This window comes from Ceratotherium simum, chromosome 16 (genome assembly GCF_057802395.1).
Source record: "Ceratotherium simum simum isolate JZ-2026a chromosome 16, ASM5780239v1, whole genome shotgun sequence".
NCBI classification, from domain to species: domain Eukaryota; kingdom Metazoa; phylum Chordata; class Mammalia; order Perissodactyla; family Rhinocerotidae; genus Ceratotherium; species Ceratotherium simum.
This window is the reverse complement of record NC_141915.1, coordinates 11,314,296-11,331,992: the sequence shown is the minus strand read 5'-3', so window position 1 is coordinate 11,331,992 and position 17,697 is coordinate 11,314,296. Positions and strand designations below refer to the sequence as shown.

Here is a 17,697-nt window from a genome sequence, read left to right as displayed (position 1 = left end):
CTTGGTGCCTTCATCCTAACTTATTGGAGTGCAAGGGGCGGTTCCCTCTCTCCTTAGCCCCCAGGGGCTCAGCCCCTCCTGGCAGCTCTCACCACCCTGCCTGGAGCAGCACAGCCAATATTGGCAGACTCTCTTCCCAGTGCCAATATTTCTGTGCTGCTAGAGCCAGGGGAGCTGGGTGTGGGCAACAAAGACTCCACTTTGCTCTCTGGAGGCAGAACTTACTCCCAAGGTCTCTGGCAGTCAGTATTCCTGCGACTACCCTGGGGATTTTAGAGGGGCTGTTTCCAGTGCTTTCAAACCTCCCTCCCACCCCCTCCCCCCAACCTCGCAAGAAGGCCCCAGATGTTTTTTGTGTCGCTTCTCCAGGGTGGCCTCCCTGGGCCAAGCCTCAGCGGTGCCTCCCCCACCCTCGCTCTAACACCACAGTGTGGTTTGGACGTGGCCACAGTGCCGTACAAACCACAGTGTGCTGCTGGGGCGGGAGCAGGACTGGGGTGGGTTGAGAGGAAGGGAGCACAAGACAGTGCTGTGAAGACCCCCATCACCAAGAGCAGGGAGATAGAGAAGGCTTAAAAGGCAAACATGGCCCCAAGAAGGGTTGGGGAAAACAAGAGACCAGGGCTAGGAGCTGAGCAGGCAACTGGAGGGAGAGAGGCCTAAGGGGTGAGCTCGAAGTGTAGTAAGACTGGAACCATCTTCCCTCTAGGAGCTCAGCTCAGGGGATCCCTAGGGTGGGGTCAGAGGCGGAGGAAATGAGGAAATAGGGAATGACTGTGGGGGACCAAGGAACTGCCTCCCGACTCAGCGAGGGCAGGGACCCAAGGCTTCCTGTGTCTGTTCCTCCCCTCCCTGGGTCAGAACCCCAGAGAAAGCAAGGAGAGACAGAAGGCCAAGGCCAGCAGGGTTGGGAGTTGGCAGTCCAGAGGTGGTGGGGCCGGAACATGGTTGGGAGAGGGGGGCCGGAAGTCGCCCTGGGCCCTGGGCCTGCCACAAAATGGAGGCCAAAGGCAGGAAATGGAGGCCAGGGGGAAAGGGGAGCAACAGGGACCAGGAGGAGGGCCATCTGGACCTGGGGGCCAGGTATTCAACCCCCAGGACTGTTCCCACTTCCCACGGCCCCCCAGGACCCAAGTCCCACCCTCCGCAACAACCCCCATCAGCCCATCCACCAGGCCCAGGAAGGCGGGCCCACCCCAGAAAGCCACGTTTAAGCTGAGACAAACATGTCTCTCCCCACCCCCACCCTAGGCCTTCCCTCAGCCTTTTCCTCCTGTCCAGGACTTGATTTTTAAAAAGCGCCCTCCAGAAAGCAAAATCCAAGGGCCAAAATCCCTTCCGCAAATCAAAATAATATCTTCTAAAACCCAAAAGTTATCTTCCTACCTCGCATCCCACCCCCCCTTCCGACACACCCCCCAAAACTCTTAGCAATCAAAAAGATCTAAGATGGTGGTGTAAGCAGTCTTTTTAGGCCCCGGGGAATGTCGGACCCCCTTCCTTGAGACCCCTATCTGTCCTACATCAAATCCTGCCAAGGCCTCCTGCTCCTCACTCCACCCTCCGTAGCCCCCAAACTGAACAGCTGCCCCCAGCTCCCATCCTCGGCAGAGCCTTTGTGGGGGTGAAACAGAAATCAAACACTATACTAACGGCTGGGGATGTTGGGGGCCCTCTGGTCTCAGTCTTTGGTTTCCATCTGAGGGACTGCAGTTTAGGGGCATAAGAGAAAGCCTCTCCAGTCATCCCCCCAGTTCCAAGACTGACAAAGCACAACCCCACCCCAGCACGCACCTCCAAACCTCCCCCCCAACCGCCACGTCTCTCCTGAAAACAGGGGACACTTTCCTCCCCACTTACCTCAGCTACTCTCCCCTGAGATCCTGGTCCCCTATTTTGAAGGGATCAAAATTTGGGGTGCATCCCTCACATTTGGGGTGCAGGAGAAAGGAGCCGCCCCAGTCGCATCGCTGGCCTCCTTCCTCTCGCTGGCTCAGGGAGTGGGGAGTGCTCTAGGGAGGGAGGACCCCCACAAGAGAGCTCAGGAGGGGGCTCCTCCACTCCCAGTCAGAATTGGGGACACCCCCCCCCCAAACCCGTCCCAGCCCATCCGTCTCCAACTCGGCGGGAGAGGCAGCTGCAATGCCCCAGTCAGATTCCCCCAACACTACATTCCTCACCCCATCTAGAGGGGCCCCGGGGGCTCCAAAAAATCCCAAAAAAATCTGGGATGTTGGCAGGACGGTCCTGGACTAGCTCCCCAAATTTGGGGTCCTCAGATACCCCCGTTTTTTCAGGAAAATTCCGTCTTTCACCTGCCTCCCGCCAGCCCTGCTCTGTCCCGATGCCAATTTTGGAAGTCACTCCCTCCTTCCTCCTCCCCGTTTCTCCAGGCCCCCCCGCTCGGGGGCTAGGGTCCAGGACACCTGGCTTCCAGACCGGGGGGCACTCCTCGAAGGGCTAGGGGCCAGGAGGTCAAGCTCATAGCCCCAGTCTTAGGGAAGCAGGAAAGCACGATCCTCTCTTCCCCTCCCCCCTGGCTGGTCTCGGTGGTGGTTTAGGAAAGCCTGGAGGATTGGAATCTGCCATTGCTGTTGCACAGGCAGTTTTTTTTCCTTGGGTTGGGGGGGTGGGCGGTGGGAGGGAGAGAGGGGAGGAGAGCCGAAGAGAGCAGGGACCCAGGCGTGCAGAGCTGGCCTGGCTTACCCCCTAGCCCCTGCTGCCGTGGGGAACCCCTCCCCCCAACTCACCCACACTCCCAGTCCTCTGTCTGCTTTCTGTTTGGGGCTCTTATCCTAGAAAATCAGGGTATGAGAATCACCTCCTTGTACCCCACCACCACCTCTCCTTGCCACAGTTCCAACAGTACTGCCCTAGTCAGGGGTGTCCACTTTACCACAAGACACCCCATTTTCTCCCACCTTCCCCAAACTGAGGCATGTTCACTTAAGAAATTGGGGTTCTGAATCTGAAACCACCTTTTCTCCCTCAGATCTATCCAGGCCACATAGAAATAAGAGGAGATGCACTCCCTTTCCAAATTTCTGCCTTCAAATCTCAGGTATATTTGGGGGTTCACTAAAGAGATTTCTAGAATCTGGGGTGAGAGGGAGCTATAAGCAAAGGACTCCAAACCAGCATTGTGCTCCAAATGAGATGAACCCCCAAATCAATCTCATGATCCATCTATCAGCTTCACCAAATGTACCCAAAGAGTGATGAAACACCCCAAAATAAGGATACCCCAAAACTTTAGTCCCCTGGGCCCTCCCTTGTTTCTCTCCCTGGAAAAAGCTTCTTGGCTATCTCTGCATACACAGGCGTATCCCCCCCTCAAAGTAAGTTTCCACAACATTCAAATATAAAGCTTTGCTCCCCCTCAAGGACCCACAATCACAGAAGGCCTTCAAACTTGCTCCCAAGTTCCTATTATGTTCCACCTCAAGCTAATAAAAAACTCCAAATTGAATTTCATGTCCCCCAAAATCTAATCTGAGCCTTGAAGCTGATATGATACCCCAAAACAGACTGCACCCCAAAATCAGCATGACTGCTGTACTTGAAATCAGATTGTCCATAGACACCAATGACTATGAATCCCCAAAACAAAACTCTTACCCACCTCCCAAAGAACACTCCCTCCTTCTCCTGATATTCCAAGATGACAACCTCCAAGCTGTCGGTATCAGAATCCTCAGAATTAATGTGGCTTCAAAATCAGCTCCATTGGCCCTCAAGCCTGAATGCCGCCCCCAGAACCCAGAGCGATCAAACCAACTCAACACCCCATGATAAACATGCACCCCGCAGTTGACCAGATAACACAAAATCAACTCCATCCTGATACCAAAGGGAGCCTCTGGTCTAACTCCCACCTCCAAACTGGGCAGAGACCAAAGTAACCCTCACGTGCAAAAGCCACCTCATCATCCTGAATCTCCATTGGTCCCCAATTCCCAGTTTCTCAGCAGTTCTTTAGTGCCCCCAAATAAAGACACCCTCAAATCTGAAAGGGAGGGCCCCAGGCCTGGGTATGCAGCTCCATGGATAATGGTCAGTCATTCCTGGCAACTGTAGACTCTCCTGAGCCCAAATGCAAGTCCTGCTTTGCAGCTGGACTCAGCCCTTCCCACCCCCCCCCCCCGCAAATGAACTTTGTCCTCCCCACCCCCAACGTCTCCCCAAACAAAATATGAGGGTGTAACCTGTGCCTATCTCCCAGATCAGGGACTTAAAATTAGGGTTATCACGCCCCTCCTGCCCTCTCTCCCTTCTTTTACTCTGAGACCCTCCCTGTTTTCCCTTTTCTCTATTCACCCCACTCTCCTTTCGGATTAATGTTCACTACAAATTCACCTCTAACGACAGATAATAGTGTCTATCTTGATTAGAAAAGAAAACCCTGTGCTCCCAGGGCTCAGACCCCACTCCCTGTCCCACCCATTTACCTTGCTCCCAAAGCCCGCGGATTTCTCACCCCAGGTAGGAACCCCAGCCTCGGAGGAAAGTCCCCTCTGTCGCCTAACTCTCCCTCCCTCCGACCAACCCTAGTCCCCTCTTAGAAGACAGAGGGATAAAATAAACCAGCGCAAAGGGGAGGAGGACGAAGGTTTCAGCCGCCCAGACTGAATCCATCCTGCGCCCCCGTCTAAGAGGACCCCCAGCCGGGTGGAGACGACGGGGCGAGGCGAGGCTAGTGCTCGTCCGCCCCCTCGTGGAAGGAGCCAAACATTGCCGAGCTTTGCCTACTTGCCGCGCTGGACCCCGGCGTCCCGCCAGCCTCCAAGCGTAGCCGACGGGCGGGTGCCCGAGGCCCTAGTGAGCTGGGATTGGGGGAGGGCAAGCGGGCTTTGGGCGGGAGTCTGTCTCTCCGGATCCCTAAAAGGATTCAGAAGAGAGTCGGGAGCCAGAGTCTGGACGCCTAGGTCTCCTGAGCGTCTCTCGACCCCCACTCGGGGCTTTCCCCACCTCCTCGAGGGGAAGCAGCTGGTGGAGCCGTCCGGTCGCAGGACAATGGAAGGAAACGGACTAGAAATCATATCCGCCCCCCCTCTACCCCGCCCGGTCAGAGCCCCCCTTTTGTAGGCCCCGCTAGAGGAGCCTGTCATTCACACCACACCCTCCCGCTGTCTGAGACCCTACGGGAGCCCACTATCGCCTCCCCAAACCTGGTTCCTCGTTGGGCTCCCCTTTATCTCCCTTAATACCGTACATTGGAAAGGGGAGTTTTTCTGTATTCACTCTCCTATAACAGGCTCCTGACACCCCCTTCCAGAAGCCAACACACCAATTTTCGCTGTCCCAGGCCCTCCGACGACCCAGGTCACCTATATTTCCGATCTCGATATTCCCAACCTCATCCCCAATTCCAATGTCCCATCCTCGGTTCCACTTTCAGTGTCCCAAGACCCCTTAAGTTACGACCACCCAGCGTTTCTGAGGTCCCGCCCTGGAGCCGGGGACCCCGCCCTGGGCTTGCCATCTGGAGAGTGAGGGAGGAAGGAAGGATACAGACCCAGGCGTTCACCCCACCTCCACCCCCCGCCCCCGACATCCCGGCCAGATAAAGGGGCCGAGGCCAAGAGGGAGAGAGACCCCGCCCCCCTTGAGAAGACAAGCCGCAGCCCCTGCAGGACGGGGGTAAGAACGAGAGACTGAGGGAGCCAGACTCCTGAGTCCCCGAAGAGGTTTGGGGCTTGTTGATGGTAGGAGGTCCAGAAATTGGGCTAAACCAGGGATCGGGGACTGGATGGTACTCGTAGAATTCCGTAGTTCGGGGAGGGGAGCTTCAATTGGGATTTGGGGGGGTGTGGACGGCAGGTCGTCCGGGGTCTCTAGGCAGGGTCGGACACCTGAGACTCGGGCGCGCAGTGAAGCAGAGGGGAGTGGGGGTGCTGGAAGGGCACTAGGAGTCGAACTAAGAGCGCTGCGGGCCGATTCCCCACGCTCGCCATCGACGCCGCGGTGTGGGAACCTTCAGCGCGCTCCGAGAACTGTGGAATCTAGAGGAGGAAAGCGAGCGCTGGTGTGGTCGAGGGCGGAAAGAACAAGATGAATTAAGCGAGGCTGCGGGAGCCGGGGCCGGGGGCTTGGCTCTAGCTGCACCTCAGGAGGAAGAGGCAAACTGCGGGAGGGAAGGCGTCTGAGGACTGCCTGGATCCCCGACCCCTTGCTTTGGCACCCGCAGGCCTGCGTCGCTATGGGTTCCACCGCTACTGCGGAGGGAGCGCTGGGCTACGTCCGCGAGTTCACTCGCCACTCCTCCGACGTGCTCGGCAACCTGAATGAGCTGCGCCTGCGCGGGATCCTCACTGACGTCACGCTGCTGGTTGGCGGGCAACCCCTTCGAGCTCACAAGGCAATTCTTATCGCCTGCAGGTTCGAGGGGTGGCTCATCGGCTGGGGTGGGACCAAATGGGAAAGGGGCGGAGCCATAAGGTCTTTGGGAGGGAATCCGAAGCCAAGCCTTCCAGAAGCAGAAGGCGGAGCGTCCCTGTATTGGGGGCGGGGTGATAGTGGCGAGGAGGCGGGGCTTTCTACTGTGGCCCGTGTCTCCCTTGGTTCCCTAGCCCCTAACGTGACTTATCTGCCCTCTCTCCAGTGGCTTCTTCTATTCAATTTTCCGGGGCCGTGCAGGAGTGGGAGTGGACGTGCTCTCCCTACCGGGGGGCCCTGAAGCCGGAGGCTTCGCTCCTCTTCTGGACTTCATGTACACTTCGCGCCTACGCCTCTCTCCGGCCACTGCACCAGCGGTCCTTGCGGCGGCCACCTATTTGCAGATGGAACACGTGGTTCAGGCATGCCACCGCTTCATCCAGGCCAGGTGAGGGAGCCCCAGCTTGGTGTTCTCCGTGGGTGAGGTGGCATCCCAGGTGTCAAGGGCAGAGGCCAAGATTAGGAAATAGCACTAATGTCCATCACTCTTTTCCCAGCTATGAACCTCTGGGCATCTCCCTGCGGCCCGTGGAAGCAGAACCTCCTACGCCCCCAACGGTCCCTCCACCAGGCAGTCCCAGGCGCTCCGAAGGGCACCCAGACCCACCTACTGAGTCTCGCAGCTGCAGTCAAGGCCCCCCCAGTCCAGGCAGCCCAGATCCCAAGGCCTGCAACTGGAAAAAGTACAAGTTCATCGTGCTAAACTCTCAAGCCTCCCAAGCAGGGAGCCTGGCAGGGGAGAGGAATTCTGGTCAACTTTGCCCCCAGGCCGGGCTCCCCAGTGGAGATGAAGCTTCCAGCAGCAGCAGCAGCAGCGAAGAAGGACCCATTCCTGGTCCCCAGAGCAGGTACAGAAACTGGAACCCCAAGAAGTTGTAGATGCTAGCCTCAGTTAGGAGGCAGAGCCATTGGGCCTGGGTAGTCAGGAGAAGGGAGTGAGGGGGTGGTTTCAGAGACACAGCCCACCTTAGAGAGTTGGCCAGAGGCCAGGCTTATTCATTGGGGTGGGACTTTGGCAACACAGTTGGATATGGCTCATTGGTCAAAACTGACTCATCCGCAGAGGGTAGGCCTTTGGCTCCAAGTTCTCCAGGGGAGAACCCGCCTGTATACAATCTTTCCTAACCCTTTTCTCTGGGTCTTGCCATCTGCCTAGGCTTTCTCCAACTGCTGCCACTGTACAGTTCAAATGTGGGGCTCCAATCAATACCTCCCATCTCCTCATACCCCGGGCCCAAGAGACCATTGGATCACCCTCTGGGCAGGCTCGTCCACTACCACGTAAGAACCTCTCTTTCTACCTCCTTCTTGGCTTTTCTCCTGTGGCTGCTCAAGGCCAGTTTGGGCCAAAAGGCCTATTCCAATTACTGCAAATTAGAATCTCTGAGGGAGCTTTTAAAAATTCCATTGCCCAGGTCACACCCCATAGATCAGAATGTCTGGAAGTGAAAGCCAGGCATCAGTATTTTTTTAAAGCTTCCAGTGAGCAACAAAGTTTGGGAACTTCTGGCCCATTCCCATCCAGGGCTGAGCGGTAGGCCCAGGGCTTGGCAAGGCCTCTCTGGCAAGCTGTCATCAGGAGTGGTGCAAGAGAGGAGAGAGAAACAGAAACTTCCACCTACTAGTGGGGGCCTCCACCTACCACTACCACTATTAGCAGAGAGCTCTGGAGTCAGACAGACATGGAGTCAGATCTTGGCTTGTCCTCTTATTAACCTTGTGACTTTGAGCAAGTTAAATGAGCCCCAGAAGCCTTAATAGTAAACTGGGAAAAAGAAAACCTACTACTGTGTCATCTGAGGATTCACTGGTGGTGGTGTCATTACCCACCCCACTTCCCAGGAAGTGAATTTTTCAGCTGCCAGAACTGTGAGGCTGTGGCTGGGTGCTCATCGGGGCTGGACCCCTTGGCTCCTGGGGATCAGGACAAGCCCTACAAGTGTCAACTCTGCCGGTCTGCCTTCCGCTACAAGGGCAACCTGGCCAGTCACCGCACCGTGCACACAGGTAGGGGAGGAGCAGGGAGGAGAGGGCCCTGGCCTTCATGCCCACAGGTGGCCTGGGACAGAGTCCCTGACCTCCCTTGCTCCCTGCCTCCAGGGGAAAAGCCCTACCACTGCTCCATCTGCGGAGCCCGCTTTAACCGGCCGGCTAACCTAAAAACGCACAGCCGCATCCACTCGGGAGAGAAGCCCTATAAGTGTGAGACGTGCGGCTCGCGCTTTGTGCAGGTACGAAGCCAGTCGCAGAGCGGGCTCAGGCAAATTTGCAAGAAGGCGGGGCGGGCCGTGTGGAGAGGGTTCTGTCCCTCCCAGAGGCGCGGTCTGAGGTCCCCTCCCCTCCCAGGTAGCGCATCTGCGCGCGCACGTGCTGATCCACACCGGGGAGAAGCCTTATCCTTGCCCCACCTGCGGGACTCGCTTCCGCCACTTACAGACCCTCAAGAGCCACGTTCGCATCCACACGGGAGAGAAGCCTTACCACGTGAGTACCCGACCTAGCCTGGCCCAAAGCCTTAGAATTACCTCCCGTTCACCTAGGGGCGGGGCCCTGAGAGGAGCGGGCCTGGCCATCCCTAGATCTTTTCAAAATGGGCGGTGGCCTGGAAGAGCCCGTGTGAATAAGGGGCGGGGCCGGGGCTAGGACGGGCGGGTATAGAAGTTAGGCTCCTGGACTGGGCACTGTACTGGAGAGGGGCTAACCGGTGGAAAAACCTTTGCTGAAGAGGGCGGAGCCTATCTCCTTGGCCTCCCCCAGAGGATGTGGGAGGACCTGAGGACTAAAGAGCTTCTTTCAGCGGAGAGCTGAACAATTCTCCCTCGCTCAACACGTAAAGGGTGGTTGTGGATGGGGAGGGACCTGACCCGGCCGTTCTCCCACAGTGCGACCCCTGCGGCCTGCATTTCCGGCACAAGAGTCAACTACGGCTCCATCTGCGCCAGAAACACGGAGCTGCTACCAACACCAAAGTGCACTACCACATTCTAGGGGGGCCATAGCAGAGCGCCGGCCCAGACCCCACTGCTTCCCGGAAGTGGGGAAGCTGCGAGCTCACGCCTGGCTTCCCTGTCAGGCTTGGGTATGGGGGTGTGCAAGGCCCCTCCAGTATCAGAAACTGCCACCACCTTAATTTCTCTCTGGGGAGAGCAGGGGTGGCAGATCCTGGCTTGATCTGCCTCTGTTTTGCTGGTCAAAACCTCTTCCCCACAATCAAAATTGTTTCTGAGGAGACAGCAAGCTAGGAGCTGGGGGAGGGGAGAGACTGGAAGCCTAGTTTCCTTGAGGAAACAGTCCTTCACAGGCAGCCCCCATCTCATTCGGTTTATCTATAAATATAATTTATTGAGGCCTTTGAGTGGCACCAGGGCCTTCATTCTATTGCATTTCCCACTTCCTCTTCCACAAGTGTGATCAAAAGTGACCTGAAACACAGAATGTGAGGTCACAACTCTGCTGGCAGAGATTGGCACTTGGCTGTCTCCTTTGGCCTTTGTGTTTTATATTATTATTGTCATAACTTTTATCTTTTAGAATTGTTCTTTCTCCTGTTTGCTTGTTGGCTTGTTTAAAATGGAGAAAGGGGTTCTCTGTGTCCTGCCCCTCCAATTCTAGGTCTGGAACCTTTATTTGTTCTAGGGCAGCTCTGGGAACATGTGGGTTTGTGGAATTGGGTCAGGAACCCTCTCTGGTATTCTGGATATCGTAGGTTCTCTAGCGGGCTAGAACTAGAATACAGACTTTTCTTTGTTCTTCCAGGGTTATAGGAACATTTATAGTGAGCCTGAAATGGAGGGAATAAATGCCTCCTGGAGGCTGTGCGTGTGAGGGCTTTGTCAGTGTTGGAACTGGGAGGATGACTGAAGTGGCTCTCTTATGCCCCTAACTGTCCCATTAGTCTGGTCACCTTGGTTTGGCTCTGCTGTATCTATCTGTCATGATAGAGCCCACCCAGGGGCTTGAGTTGAGCCCATAATCCTCCCACTAGGGCCTGTTCTTAGCACTAAGTTGATCCCTCTATAGGGGAGAGATCTGAAATTCCTTATTGGAGATGATGCAACCTTTTCTGATTCCATCCAGTCTCTAAGAATGTTATCATCTAGGGGAGAATTACGAAACACTTTATCTTGACTAAAGGATAAAGAGTCATGACCCGTCCTTTACTGCAGAGGCATCTGGGTTTGAATGTACCTTGGGGTTCTCTCTGAGAGAAACCCCTTCTTCCTTTAGTGGGTTTTTGGACATCTTCTGGCAAGTGTCCAGATTCCAGAAACTTCTTTGCCTCTAGAAGTCACAGGTGCTTCGTAACTTTCTTACCTTAGAAAAGCTGGGTCTGTGACCTGGTCTTCCCATCACTGCATTCCTGTCTGGAACCAGTGAATGCACTAGAACCTTCCACAGGGAGAAAAAAGGGGCTGAGTTCCATTCTGGATTTGCTGCAGTTTGTGATTATGATTGGGATTACTGTTGGGATTGGGATTACTGTTGGGATTACAGATTTAGAAGATTTAAAAGACTGACTGATGGACCCTCTAGTTGACCAAGTATTCAGGTAGGATTAAGAGGTTGCTTGAGGGGCGCTGTCTCTGGTGTAGGCCAAGTAGATAGAAAGTTAGGAATGAGGTTGCCTTTTAACTGGGTGGAATGTTTGGAATGTTAGAATATACTCTGAAGCCTTGATTTACAGACCTGCCCCCATTGTCCTGGGGCCTGTTTGATTGTGGGGCATGGGGTGGAAGGTAAGAAGCACTTTGAATTTGTGGGGTGGAGCTTCCTCAACATAGGTCAGTACTAGTGGCTTTCACTTGGGAACTGGTGAGAAAGCTACTATTCTCCCTCTTTCCCTCTTATTCCTCACTGCAGAACCGAAGGAGGGAAAGCAGAGGAGAGATGTGAGAAGGAACCACGATTTTTATTTAGCAGATTGGATGGGCAGGTGGAGAGTGCCTAGGGGTGGAGACGTTAGATCCTGCAAGATCAGATTCTTGGAATAAAGAAGCCTCTCTGTGCTGCCTGCTGTGTCCTGGGTTCTTGCCTGGGGAGATCTGGGGACTGGTTGAAGCTGGGGAAAAGAGGGTTCCTCCCTCCTGGATACCATCTTGGATTCTGTGCCCATTCCACTGTCCCATCCCACCAGACATTTTAGATGGCCCTTGTTCTCCTTTTCCCTGCCATTGCCTTCCGGCTCATTGTGTAGGAACCAGTGACTTCATGAAGTTTCTCCGGAGCCACCTGCATCCTGCTGCTCTGAAGTCACTTCCTGTCTGAGGTGTGGAGGCGGCAGGGAAAAACCAGGAAGCCACTAATAATACCATGAGGCTGGGGGATGCATCTGTGCTGGGGATCTTAATGCTTGGGTCACCACCTACCACCACCACCACCACTACCACCAAGGAAAATGGATAAGACTTGGGTCCCATGAGGATAAGAGGGGCTGGAGGTGGCATTGAGAAGGCTGTGTGGTTAAAGCCAACATGCCAACTCCACCCCACCCCCAGCAATGGTGTCTTGGAATCTATCCAGTGCCCAGTGTATGCTTCTCTCCCTCCCTTTCCCCTGTCCTGTGTGTGTCTTGGGTGCACAGCTCTGCTCTGTCCCATGGGCAGAAGGTAGAAGGTCACTAATTCTTATGTTACCTCCCTTTTGGACTTAAATTCCTCATCTGTGAAATAAGTCCATTAACATGACCTCTGCAGGTCCTTAGAACATTTACAGTTTGTGGTTGTGTTTCTCAATCTTTTAAAACCCATGACCTGGATTAGATTTTAAAAAAGCAAAAAATGAAACAAAAAAACTAAACTAAACCCTTCCTTCCCCTCCCGCTATAGCTTATCCCCTGTTGAAAATGAGTCCAGCTAATATTACTTATCTCCTGCTACATGTAAGGCCCTAATAAGCATTTTAGTGCATAAATTTTCAAATTCAACTCCCCTGAGAACTCTGAAAAGTGGGTACTATTATTATGCCCAACTTACAGACAGGGAAGCCAGCTGAGAGGTTCAGTATCTTGGCCAAGTTAATAAGTGATAAAGCCAAGATTGGAACTAGGACTTGATTCTAAAGACTATCCACTAGTTATATCCACTATCCACTATGTTATACAGCGACACCAATTCTACATCTTTGGCATATTCCCCACCAGCCAAAGTTTTGACTCTACTTACAAAAAAAAAAAAAAAAAGTTTTTTGGGTATGATTATTTTTATTTCCCATATAAAATTATAAGGCTCAACAGGCTTTTAAAAATTACACAGCCACACACACACACACACACACACACACACACACACACGTCTAGTATGAACCCTGGAGCCCAAGTTTCAAGGTCCGAGTTCTGGGAAGCTTGAATTACAATGAAGAAACAAGAAGCCAAGCCATTAGTGCTATATAAGCGGAGGGACTGGGTACTGGTTGGGTAGGACAGGCTGACTGCTCCAGTGGTCATGGCTTATCTCTTTAGTCTATCCCATCAGTAGATCAAAAAACTTGGTTCGGAAGTGGTTGTTACTAGAGGGCAGAAGAAAAGATTCCAGCCCCACTGAAGAAAGGGTAGGTGGTGCTCGTAGAGCCCTGAGTGAGCTCAGAGCCGCCCTTCCTCTCGCCAGTTATTTTTGGTCTCTGTGACCTGTAGGTTTCCTGTTAGTGGGAACAGAAGCGGTAGGAACGAGTTCCCATTACAGAAATGAGTGCCAGAAGTCCAACAACCCATTCCCCTTGTCTCCTCCCTTGGTCTCTGAACTCCTCAGGTATCCAGGAATCTAGATTCCAGGGGCCTCAGGCTCTTGGCCAGGTATTTTGTTTGAGTCTCATCTCATAAGCCCTCCGCTCGCCCGCACCTGGCCTTGCAACTCCTGGGCCCCTCATTAAGCAAGTGAGTGTTTTCCTGAAGCAGTGTACCCACCACCAACCCCCATGGGCTCCTTACGTGCAGGCTTGGTGCTGAAATCTGGACCCGCTAGGCGGATTGGAGACGGAAGCCGCCTCGGGGTAGGTTCCTGCATCACGTGGGGCCCATCTAGTCGGCCTCCTAATAGCCCCTCCTTACGCATGCGCCCCTGTCCTGAACAATGCTCTAAACCCCGCCCTGCCCTTCTGGCTCCGCCCCCTTCCAGGGAGTCCCGCTCCTCATTGGCGATCTAGGGTCAGGATGTTAGCCTGGCTGGGCCAGGTGCGGACACTTCCAATGATAAAATAGATAATCCACGCGGAGACTGGCGCCCCTCGGGGGTGGGGCCCAAACCCAGTGCCGCCCCCTGGCTCCTAAACCGAACGTGGGCCCCCGCCCGGATCTGTCCGGTTCGGGCTTGGACTCTCGACTCCCAGCCAGCGGGGGCACGCCCCCGGGCGCTGATCGCCGGGGCCAGCGCCGGCCGGCTCTCCACAGCTATATCGCCCCCCTAGGGGAAAGGCGCAGGCGCCTCACGCAGCCTCTCTGCAGCTTTCAAGCCCTCGTCGGCACCTTCCTCGCTAGCAGCCTCTCCTCAGCGCGGCCCCGAGCCGTCCGGTTGGGTGGGGGGTGGGGGGTGGGCAGAGGTGGAGCGTCCTGAGCCCTGCTCTCGCAGGGGCTCTTAGTGGCGGCAGCTCTGTTACCTCCCAGATGGCGCGTAGGTCCGAGCCCCCCGACGGAGGCTGGGGATGGATGGTGGTGCTCTCAGCGTTCTTCCAGTCGGCGCTGGTGTTTGGGGTGCTCCGCTCCTTCGGCGTCTTCTTCGTGGAGTTTGTGGCGGCGTTCGAGGAGCAGGCAGCGCGCGTCTCCTGGATCGCCTCCATAGGAATCGCGGTGCAGCAGTTTGGGAGTGAGTGCCACGCCTGGGTCCGGCGTCCTGCGACCCTCGGAAGGGAGAGGGGAAGTGGGGACAGTAAAGGGGAAGCTGGGGATGGGGAGGATGCTGGAGAAATCTGAGATCTTGCAGAACCCCTTCCTCTTCCCCAGGCCCCGTGGGCAGTGCCCTGAGCACGAAGTTCGGTCCCAGGCCCGTGGTGATGGCTGGGGGCATCTTGGCTGCGTTGGGCATGCTGCTCGCCTCCTTTGCTACCTCCTTGATCCATCTCTACCTGAGTATTGGGCTGCTCTCAGGTGAGACCCGGGGCACAGGCAGCAGTAGAGTCAAATGCCTGAGTCTTTGGCCTCTGGACTTCCTCCTCCTTCCTGCTCCTTCCAAAAGGCTTAGGGAGAAACTGAGAGAAAGTTTTGGACGGCACCTGTGCCCAGAGGGGAGTTCTGAAGAAGGGTGACTAAATTGATAAACATATTGGGGACATTAGGAAATTCAAAGATGATGAATCCAGAATACACAAGCCCAGGGCTAGTGGGACTGGAGTATAAAAGGAAGAATTACTGTCAAGTTGTGCCAGGTACTGTGGAGATGAAATAGCTATTATTATCCTATTTACATATGAAGAAAGTCTTGAGAAGCTTATGCAACTCGGCAAAAGAGGCTCACAAGGCCAGAAATGGTAAAGCCCAGGTCCAACTCCAAAGTTCTGTGCTAGTTACTTTACAAACATTGTCTCTAAGCCTCCACAGTCCCATGAGGTATCCTACCCCCATTTTGCAGATGAGGAGATTGAGGCTGGGAGATTAAGTAAAATACACAAGGTCACATAGCTAGAAAGTATCAAAGCTAGGATTATAACCCAGGCCTGTGCTATATTCCGCTGTTGGGCAGTGTTGGGATTACTGGGTGCCCTGAGCTCCCTAAGAGTCCCCCAACCCTCATTTCTTCCTTTTTGACAGGCTCTGGCTGGGCTTTGACCTTCACTCCCACCCTGGCCTGCCTGTCCCGTTACTTCTCTCGCCGGCGATCCCTGGCCACAGGGCTAGCGCTGACAGGCGTGGGCCTCTCCTCCTTTGCCTTTGCCCCACTCTTCCAATGGCTGCTCAGCCACTATGCCTGGCGGGGAGCCCTTTTGCTGGTGTCTGCCCTCTCCCTCCACCTGGTGGCCTGTGGTGCTCTCCTCCGCCCACTCTTCCTGACTGAGGACCCTGCCGTGGGTGGCCCTGGGGCCCAGCTTGCCTCCCTTCTCCATCATGGCCCCTTTCTCCGTTACACTATTGCCCTCACCTTGATCAACACTGGCTTCTTCATTCCCTACGTGCACCTGGTGGCCCATCTCCAGGACCTGAATTGGGACCCATTGCCTGCTGCCTTCCTAGTCTCAGTGGCTGCTATTTCTGACCTCGTAGGGCGTGTGGCCTCTGGGTGGCTAGGGGATGCAGTCCCAGGGCCTGTGACACGACTCCTGACACTCTGGACCACTCTGACTGGGGTGTCACTGGCCCTGTTCCCCATGGCTCAGGCTCCCACAGCCCTGGTGGCTCTGGCTGTGGCCTATGGCTTCACATCAGGGGCCCTGACTCCAGTGGCCTTCTCTGTGCTGCCTGAACTGGTGGGGACTGGAAGGATATACTGTGGCCTGGGACTGCTGCAGATGGTAGAGAGCATCGGAGGGCTGCTGGGAGCTCCTCTGTCAGGTAAGGGGAATGGGATTTCCGGGTGGGCCAGGGCTGCCATGTCATACAATTCAAGGAGGGGACTATCCACATTACAGTGTATGTGAATATTGCCCACTGGTATGGTACAGTACATGGCCTGCATGGCGAATCATAGCAGCCCTGAAGTGGGTCCAGGGGGCAAAGAAATTGGGGCTGTGCAAAGACTAGGAGCCATGTGGAACCCTTGGCAGGGTACCTACAGCTTGGGTTTTTAGAGGACCTGGCTGGACCTGGCCAGACATAGCATGCCAGTGTCTGTCCTTTCCCTTGGCCCACTAGGTGTCTGAGCCACATGGTCAAAGTTCTCTAGGCTCCAGATGCCAGGACTTTCAGATCCTTAACACTGTCCTCTTGACTACTAACTGGAGGTGTAGAAGGGAGGGCCACAGTTGCCAGAAAGAAAGGCACAGGTGTGCCTGACTCGATCTGGATCCCCATATCCCCACTGGCTGCTTTGGAGATCCCTTCTGAAGGCAGAAAGGTGGTCAGAATTACCTCTTGAAACCCTTTGGGAAACCAGAGTTCTCAAGCTCCTCCAGGCCTACCTTGGGAGTTCTAACTCTCCCAAGATGATGGGTTAAGGATTATTTTCTTCCCTTCACCCAAAAATGTGTCTGAGCCATCAGTCCCAGGAAACAGATCACCCATGTGTATTCTTTTTCTCTCTTGGACCTAGGCTACCTCCGGGATGTGACAGGCAACTACACAGCTTCTTTTGTGGTGGCTGGGGCCTTCCTTCTGGCAGGGAGTGGAGTTCTCATCACTCTGCCCCACTTCTTCTGCTTCTCAGCTCCTACCTTAAAGCCCCAGGAGCTTGTAACAGAGGCATTGGATACCAAAGTCCCCCTGCCCAAGGAAGGGCTGGGAGAGGACTGAACTCCAAAAAGGGGCTGTCAGACCCAGAAAGCCAGAGGTTGGCAGCCCAAGTCTTCTCCTTGGCGCCCACAGAACCACAGTGCCTTAAACATCTTGATCTGCCTCCCCCCAGAGCAGGCCTGGGGCTCCTGCAATGTGTCTGCCAACCCTTGGTATTTTGTTGAGGATTCTCATCTCTTCTTTGCTCCCACAACCTTTTCTGAGGGATTCAGGAGTTCAGCCTGCTCTACTGAGCTGTGGATCAACTGAAAATCAAAGGCCAACAGACTTATCATGTTTTACACGTGCTCTCTACTGTTGCCTACTGAGTTTCTTCTCTGAAGACAGATGTTTGGGAAAGAAGGATGCCCCTTTGAGATAAAACTGAGTAAGCAAACTGGATAATAATCAGAACTTCAAAAAGAGCTGGGGCCCATATGCTTGGGTTGGCTGAATGGGTCATGGCTGGGGAGTAGAGGGGAGGTGTCCAGGAGCTCTGGTGACCCAGAGCTGGACTCTGTTCTCTGGACCACAGTACCTCTTGCCCACTGACCTCCCTCTTGCCCACTATCCCCTGTGACTTAGAAAAGACATTAACAGAATGGTGGGGGACACAGTGGGGGGGAGTTTGGGAGGGGGAGCTAAAGCTGAGAGAACTGAAGTCTGGGTCTAAGGCTCTTTTATTTCCCTCAGGCCAGTAGGAGGATACTGAAATGCAGGAAAGAGTTTTCTGGGATGGGGAGGGGGCAGATAGCACCCATGAGTCGTCCCCCCAACAACAAACTGAAGCTGACAGGCAGACAGCTTCTCAAAGATTCCCTGTTATAATGGCAACAACTTGGGCAAAGAGAAATGGACCGGCTGGACAGACAGACACCCTTCCCCTCCCCCAGGGCTTAGTGGGATCATGTTCC

General features: G+C 54.7%; 2 protein-coding genes across 4 annotated transcripts; both read left to right on the top strand.

Annotated features, from left to right (window-relative positions):
- The first annotated feature begins 6,133 nt into the window (after nucleotides 1–6,133).
- On the top strand, nucleotides 6,134–11,442 carry BCL6B (BCL6B transcription repressor). 2 transcript variants are annotated; one of them, XM_004433178.3, is made up of 8 exons: nucleotides 6,134–6,378; nucleotides 6,602–6,823; nucleotides 6,933–7,283; nucleotides 7,592–7,716; nucleotides 8,278–8,442; nucleotides 8,536–8,666; nucleotides 8,782–8,919; nucleotides 9,318–11,442. In XM_004433178.3, the coding sequence occupies exons 1-8, from the start codon at nucleotides 6,200–6,202 to the stop codon at nucleotides 9,432–9,434; spliced, it is 1,428 nt and encodes a 475-aa protein (XP_004433235.1). In that variant the 5' UTR covers nucleotides 6,134–6,199; the 3' UTR covers nucleotides 9,435–11,442. The 2 variants fall into 2 exon arrangements, with proteins under 2 accessions (XP_004433235.1, XP_087296672.1); XM_087440546.1 differs by having other exon boundaries at nucleotides 6,162–6,378; nucleotides 11,296–11,442.
- An 85-nt stretch (nucleotides 11,443–11,527) lies between these two features.
- On the top strand, nucleotides 11,528–17,098 carry SLC16A13 (solute carrier family 16 member 13). 2 transcript variants are annotated; one of them, XM_087440545.1, is made up of 6 exons: nucleotides 11,528–11,701; nucleotides 13,364–13,419; nucleotides 14,030–14,228; nucleotides 14,366–14,509; nucleotides 15,170–15,907; nucleotides 16,605–17,098. In XM_087440545.1, the coding sequence occupies exons 3-6, from the start codon at nucleotides 14,030–14,032 to the stop codon at nucleotides 16,802–16,804; spliced, it is 1,281 nt and encodes a 426-aa protein (XP_087296671.1). In that variant the 5' UTR covers nucleotides 11,528–11,701; nucleotides 13,364–13,419; the 3' UTR covers nucleotides 16,805–17,098. The 2 variants fall into 2 exon arrangements, with proteins under 2 accessions (XP_087296671.1, XP_087296670.1); XM_087440544.1 differs by lacking the exon at nucleotides 11,528–11,701 and having other exon boundaries at nucleotides 12,596–13,419.
- Nucleotides 17,099–17,697: the final 599 nt, after the last annotated feature.